This window comes from Palaemon carinicauda, chromosome 28 (assembly GCF_036898095.1).
Source record: "Palaemon carinicauda isolate YSFRI2023 chromosome 28, ASM3689809v2, whole genome shotgun sequence".
NCBI lineage: Eukaryota > Metazoa > Arthropoda > Malacostraca > Decapoda > Palaemonidae > Palaemon > Palaemon carinicauda.
In genome coordinates this window covers 76,857,454-76,864,282 of record NC_090752.1, presented here as the reverse complement: position 1 = coordinate 76,864,282, position 6,829 = coordinate 76,857,454, and the positions used below count along the sequence as shown (strand labels likewise).

The following is a 6,829-nucleotide window of genomic DNA, read 5'->3' as shown; positions in this document are numbered from 1 at the left end:
AGTACACAAACGGTAGGTATTGTTGGCTTTCCTTACCAGAATGCATGGAGAAGCCCATGGGGATGTACTGGGCTCAGCGAGGTTATGTTCCAGCAGGTATTCCACTTCCTGTTTCAAGATAGGCAGATGGCGATGAGATACCCTGTAAAAAGATTGTCTGATGGGGTTTGTATTAGGTTCTAGTACTAAATCATGTTTTACTTTGGTGCAACTTCCAGGCCTATCTGAACAAATTGATGCATACTTGCTAATGAGTATACTCAAGTCTTTCTTTTGATTTGGTGAACAGTCTAGGAACCGTGGAAGGGACTTTAGAATTTCCGAATTGTTCATGTCCTTCCAAGACAAAGTAGACTTTACACTGAAATCAGTCTCGTCATCCTCGTGGCTCACGTCTGTACCAACCTTGGTAGGAGTCTGCACCTCATTCTGCATCTCATTCTGTGACCTGTGATCAAGAGGCATTAGTGACAAACTCTGCTTGGCAGATTTAAAGTCATGAATTACATGATTAACTATACCTGTGGTAGATTCATGATAGGGTTTTATCAAGTTCACATGTACAAGCTGAATTGGCTTACGTCTGTCAGGAGTTGCAATAACATAGTTTGTTTTTGTGGTCTGCCTGATAATCTTATAAGGTCCCATGAATTTCTCTCTCAAGGGAGAGCCAGGTACGCAGCGATATACCAGCACCTTATCTCCACACTTAAACTCTCTTACCTTTGCCTTCTTATCATATCTATCCTTCATAAGCTCTTGAGCATGCTGCAAGTTCTTTCAAGCGAAGGCATGGATATGCAACAACTTCTCCTCCAAGGACTTCAAGTATTGGGGAAGGCTTACCTGATTTTCTTTCCTAGAACCTTTTAGTATCTGTTCTTTTATCATGCTGAGGTTTGACCTGGGTCTTCGTCCAAACATCATCTCGAATGGAGAAACTCCTGTAGACTCATTTGGTACGCTCCGAAGTATGTACAGAAGTAAGTCGATGTCTTCATCCCATTCCTTCTCCGTTTCCATTCCATAGCGTCGTAGCAAATTCTTAAGAGTCTGATGAACTCTCTCTAAGGCCCCATTGGACTGAGGATGATAGGCTGAAGAGAGAACATTAAAGATATTAAATTGATGGAGAGCACTCTGGAACAAAGTACTGGTAAAGTTGGTACCTCTATCGCATTGAAGTTCCCTAGGAAAACCAAACAATGTAAAAACTTTTATCAGTTGTTGGATAATGTTTCTAGCAGAGATATTTTTAAGTGGAAATGCTAGAGGGAACCTAGTAGTGGGGCAAAGAACACTTAGTATATATTCATTACGCCGGCTAGTTTTTGGCAAAGGCCCAACACAATCTATAATTATTTTATCAAAAGGTGTACTAGGGACCACAATGGGCACTAGAGGGGCTGGTGGTATCTTTTCATTAGGTCTTCCGGTAACTTGGCACACATGACACCTCTCTACGAAACTCTTTACGTCCATCTTCATTCTGGGCCAGTAGAAATCTTCTAGGAGGCGCCTGTATGTCTTCGTGATGCCTAGATGACTCTCAGCAGAGTGGGCTAATTTCATGATTGAAGATCGGAGGCTGCCAGGTACAACCAGTTGATGACAGTCGCGCCACGAGTCTTTCTCAGTCAGTGTAGGAGACCTGTAATGACGCATGAGGATATTATTCTCTAGATAAAATGAGGGTAACTTATGGCTCTTATCCGAGGGATTTTCAACCTTATTGAAGCATCCCTTAAGGCTATCATCTGATCTCTGAAGATTGACGAATTCATCATGATGGAGACCAACCAAGTCTGGTAAGGAGTTTGAGGTGTCGTCATCAGTGGGAACTCCAATTGCAGCTTTAGTAGCAGCAGAACGAGTGGTGGCTTGGCAAGGTAGAACTTCCTGTTGGTTCTGCTCATTTTCTATAACACACCCTGGTTGAGAAATAATGAGATTAGGCAAGACAGTTCCTTCAGCTAAATCATTTCCTAACAGAATATCAGCTTTCTCACAAGGCAATTCTCTATCCAGTAAGGCTACTTCGGTTCTTCCAGTAAAGTAAGGGCAATCTATATGCATATTAACCAGAGGTAACACTAATTTACTGGATAAATCAGTGATGGTAACATATTTATTAGTAGGCTGAGTCAGAGGTTTCAATTTACCACTTACTATAGTTTGTGACGATCCTGTGTCCCTTAGCAACTTTACAGGGTAATTATTGACAGTACCAGAGCAAAGAAAATCAGAGAAGTCATTTGTGACTTGAGAACAATGGAGAGCAATCCTTCTTTGGTTTTTCCTCTGAGTAGTCTCTGGTCTGTTCCCTGCTGTTTGCTGAGAAGGCTGCATAGCCTTAGAAAATTGACATCGGGGGTTAGGACAGTCTTTAATGGCATGTCCCTTCTGTTTACAGAAGGAACAATAAATATTTATACTTGCCTGATCTGTAGAGTTATGTTTCTTTACCTTATGGATGAGGTGATATTCATCAGCAAGAAGAGCCGCCTTCTTCCCCTCCTTCTCCTGCCGTTCTCTGATGTACATAGAAATGTTGGAAGGAATTCTCCTCAAAATCTCCTCTAGTACCATTAAGTTCTGTAATTGTTCAAAGGTAGTTATGTTTTCAGATTCTAGCCATTTTCTAAACTGTTTTAATTTGACCTGAAACAATTCCAAATAAGTTTGGGTGGTTCCTTTGATGGAGTTCCTGAACATTTGCCTATACCCTTCAGCTGTAATGGTATAGGCATCAAGGACAGCTTTCTTTAGGACATAGTAATCTCGTTCCTCTAACATTTGCGAAGCTATATGAGCAGCCTTGCCTTTCAGTGCACTCCGAATGAGTAGAACATATTGTTCTTCTGGCCAATGCAAGGTTGTGGCTGTGTCCTCAAAAATACCAAAGAACACGTCTGGTTCTTTTTCATCAAACGGTGGTAGTAGTTTAAGAGCCTTAGTGAGGGAAAAACATTCGCCAAGCTCTCTCTCTTTGCCTTTCTCGTTCAACCTGATACTGGCCAGTTGTCTCTCCATTTGTATCTTTTCTTCTCTTTCCCGTCGTTCCAAGGCTATCATCCTTTCTTTCTGCTCGTATTCAGCTTGATGAGTTGCCTTTTTCTCTCTCTCCAATTCAAGCTGCAACTTGAGCTTCACCAATTCTGGATCCTCTACAGCCTTAGCTTCACCTCTCCCTAACGTAAGGGGCCGAAGGGGAGCAGTTTCTTCTGATGAAACGGAAGCTTTGGCTACCTGGAAATCCAAAACTCTACCCAGCAGTTCCGCTTTCACCATGGAGGGCAATACAGGAATCCCTGCTTGTTCAGCAATCTTTCGCAAGTCATTTTTCTTGGCATCTCTCAACGATAAGAGGTGCCCCCGTGGATCCTCAAAAAACTTCCCTGCATTGAAAGACATGGTGGATCATAAAAAGCACTTTTGGTCCACTACGAGCACTTTGTCACTGTCACCGAATCACTATCGCTAAAACATTGAATCACCAATGGCTAAACCGCAGAATTATTAAATTCCTATCCCTTCATGGTCTATTCACCGAATCACTTAAGTACTAGGGCAATAAATCACCGAATCACTAACACGTCACTAAATCACCGAATCAATAACACGTCACTAAATCACAGAATCACTAACACGTCACTAAATCACCGAATCAATAACACGTCACTTTCACTAAACTATCACTTTGCTATGTAAAATACACTAAGGAACGTACACTGAGGTTATACAAAATCAATTTCACGAAACTCACTTAAAGCACTAGGAAAACGCGTTCCTGGGTTCTCGTATTCTGTAAAAGAGGGACAGTAATCCCTTAGGGAAATTAATCCCTGAATGTTCCAATATGACTGGGGTGACTAAAGAACGCAATAGCGACAGTCGGCAATGTCAAGGCAACAGAACGGCGACTAAGTACCGATTCCTTGCACTGCACTTCCTCCAAACAATCGGCAAGAGGGGATGGGTACCCTACGAAGGAAATTAGTCCAGAAGCATTCTAATACGTCTGGGGTGACTAAGGAACGCAAAAAAAGCGATAGTCGGCAACGTCAAGGCAACAGAACGGAGACTTAAGTACCAATTCCTTGCGCTGCACTTCCTCCAAACTATCAATAATACTTGCGATGACGTATACAATACGGCACCTTGATCGCAGAAGGGAGAGCTCAACAACGGTGGAGGTATATCTATTGATTGTACACTAACGGAAATTCACTAAATTCGATCACTATACTAACGAGCTAAAATCACTTCATTTCACTTCACTTCACTTCAGTTCATTTCACTTCATATCCCGGACAGGCCCCCACTGTAATGAATTTCCGTTTTTCCTTGATGTTAACCTTTTTCTATTTTTAGTTGACACTCGTGATCGAACAATTATTATATGCCTCAATAGTTACCGTAGGATAGATACAACCATTAGTACAATCAAAAGTATATTACTCCCTTCTCACTATAAAGAATAGCACAATATTACAATGCTTTAAATTAAGAAACAAGTATTCACCACCAAAGGTTAAGGAGCTCTCCACTTACCGAAGCATGGAAAGCTGTTAAGTCAGTTTTCCCAAGGATCAACAATAAAAATAACAAGTAATTTTACAATAATTCACTAGCGGTGCTAGGAAAACAAGGACTAAAATATAAGTCTGGAGACATAACCAAACAACAGATGGCAGTTGTGGAGGCTTAATATAAAGGTAACAATTAGAAATATGTTAGGACATTACAATATATATATATATATATACATATATATATATATATATATATATATATATATATATATATATATATATATATATATATATATATATTATCATCATTATCTCCTCCTACGCCTATTGACGCAAAGAGCTTCGGTTTTATTTCGCCACTCGTCTTTATCTTGAGTTTTTTAATCAATATTTCTCCATTCATCATCTATTTCACGCTTCATAGTCCTGAGCGATGTTGGCCTGTGTCTTCCAACTCTTCTAGTTCTTTGTGCAACCCAAATGAAAGTTTGGTGAACTAATCTCTCTTGGTGAGTGCGAAGTTCATGGCCAAACCATCTCCATCCACCTCTTGCCATGATCTCATCCACATATGGCACTAGAGTAATTTCTTTTATAGTTTCATTTCCAGTCCTGGCCTGCCATTTAACTCCCAATGTTCTTTTGAATGCTTTGTTCCTAAATATACAAATTTTGTTGGATATTATTTCATTGTCATACCACGACTCATGTCCATGCAGAAACATCGATCTCATTAAATTGATATATAGCCCGGTTTTTATACGTTATTTCCGGCGATTTGATTTCCAAATTTCCTTAACTTAGTCATTGCCTATTTGCTTTTTTTAAATCTTTAATTAAACTCAAATTCTAAAGATCCTGTATTAGAGATCATGGTTCCTAAATATTTAAACGTTTCCACCTCATTAATCCTTTCTCCGTCCAATGATCTTTTATCCTCCAGTGCATATTCCGTTCTAATTATGTCTTTCTTTTATTTATCTTGAGTCCAACCTCTTGTGATATTTCATACATTCTGGTGAGCAAGCTATGCAAGTCCTGTGGTGTTCTGCTAATAAGGACATCGTCATCAGCATACTCTAGGTCAGCTAATTTCTTCTCACCAATCCAGTCCAATCCTTCTCCACCATCCCCAACCGTTGTATGCATTACAAAATCCATGAGGAGTAAAAACAACATAGGTGACAACACATTCCCTTGGAGTTTTCCACTGTTTACTGGAAATTCATTTGAGAGGACCCCAATAACATTAATTTTCCACTTGCTATGCTCATGAGCAGACTTAACCAAATTTACATATTTAAGAGGAATTCTATAATATTATTATTATTATTATTATTATTAGCAGCCAAGCTACAACCCTAGATGGAAAAGAGAGATGCTACAAGCCCAAGGGCTCCAACAGAGAAAAACAGCCCAGTGAGGAAAGGAAAAAAGAAATGAATAAATGATGAGAACACGTTAACAATAAATCATTCTAAAACAGTAACAACGTCAAAACAGATATGTCCTATATAAACTATTAACAGCGTCAAAAACAGATATGTCATAAATAAACTATAAAAAGACTTATGTCAGCCTGGTCAACGTAAAATATTTTGCTCTAACTTTGAACTTTTGAAGTTCTACTGATTCAACTGCCCAATTAGGAAGATCATTCCACAACTTGGTAACAGCTGGAATAAAACTTCTAGAATATTGTGTAGTATCGAGCCTCATGATGGAGAAGGCCTGGCTATTAGAATTAACCGCCTGCCTAGTATTACGAACAGGATAGAATTGTCCAAGGAGATCTGAATGCAAAGGATGGTCAGAGTTATGAAAAATCTTATGCAACATGCATAAAGAACTAATTAAACGACGGTGCCAGAGATTAATATCTACATCAGGAATAAGAAATTTAATAGACCGTAAGTTTCTGTCCAACAAATTAAGATGAGAAATAGAAGCTGAACACCAGACAGGAGAACAATACTCAAAGCAAGGTAGAATGAAAGAATTAAAACACTTCTTCAGAATAGATTGATCACCGAAAATCTTGTAAGACTTTCTCAATAAGCCAATTTTTTGTGCAATTGAAGAAGACAGAGACCTAATGTGTTTCTCAAAAGTAAATTTGCTGTCGAGAATCACACCTAAAATTTTAAGTCATACAAATTTAAAGAAACATTATCAATACCGAGATTCGGATGTTGAGGAGCCACCGTCCTTGACCTACTTACAATCATACTTTGAGTTTTGTTAGGATTCTACTTCATACCCCATAATTTGCACCATGCACTAATTTTAGCTAA

The 6,829-nt window shown here is 39.2% G+C and overlaps 1 protein-coding gene across 1 annotated transcript; it reads right to left on the bottom strand.

Moving 5' to 3' along the window:
- Positions 1-322: 322 nt before the first annotated feature.
- Positions 323-3,429, bottom strand: LOC137621670 (uncharacterized). The gene is made up of 2 exons (XM_068352172.1): positions 847-3,429; positions 323-448 (listed from the first exon to the last, which is right to left on the bottom strand). The coding sequence occupies exons 1-2, from the start codon at positions 3,412-3,414 to the stop codon at positions 437-439; spliced, it is 2,580 nt and encodes an 859-aa protein (XP_068208273.1). The 5' UTR covers positions 3,415-3,429; the 3' UTR covers positions 323-436.
- Between the last annotated feature and the right edge of the window lie 3,400 nt (positions 3,430-6,829).

Coding starts and splice junctions, on each gene's coding strand:
- LOC137621670 (XM_068352172.1), bottom strand. CDS start 3,414: ATGTCTTTCAATGCAGGGAAGTTTTTTGAGGATCCACGGGGGCACCTC.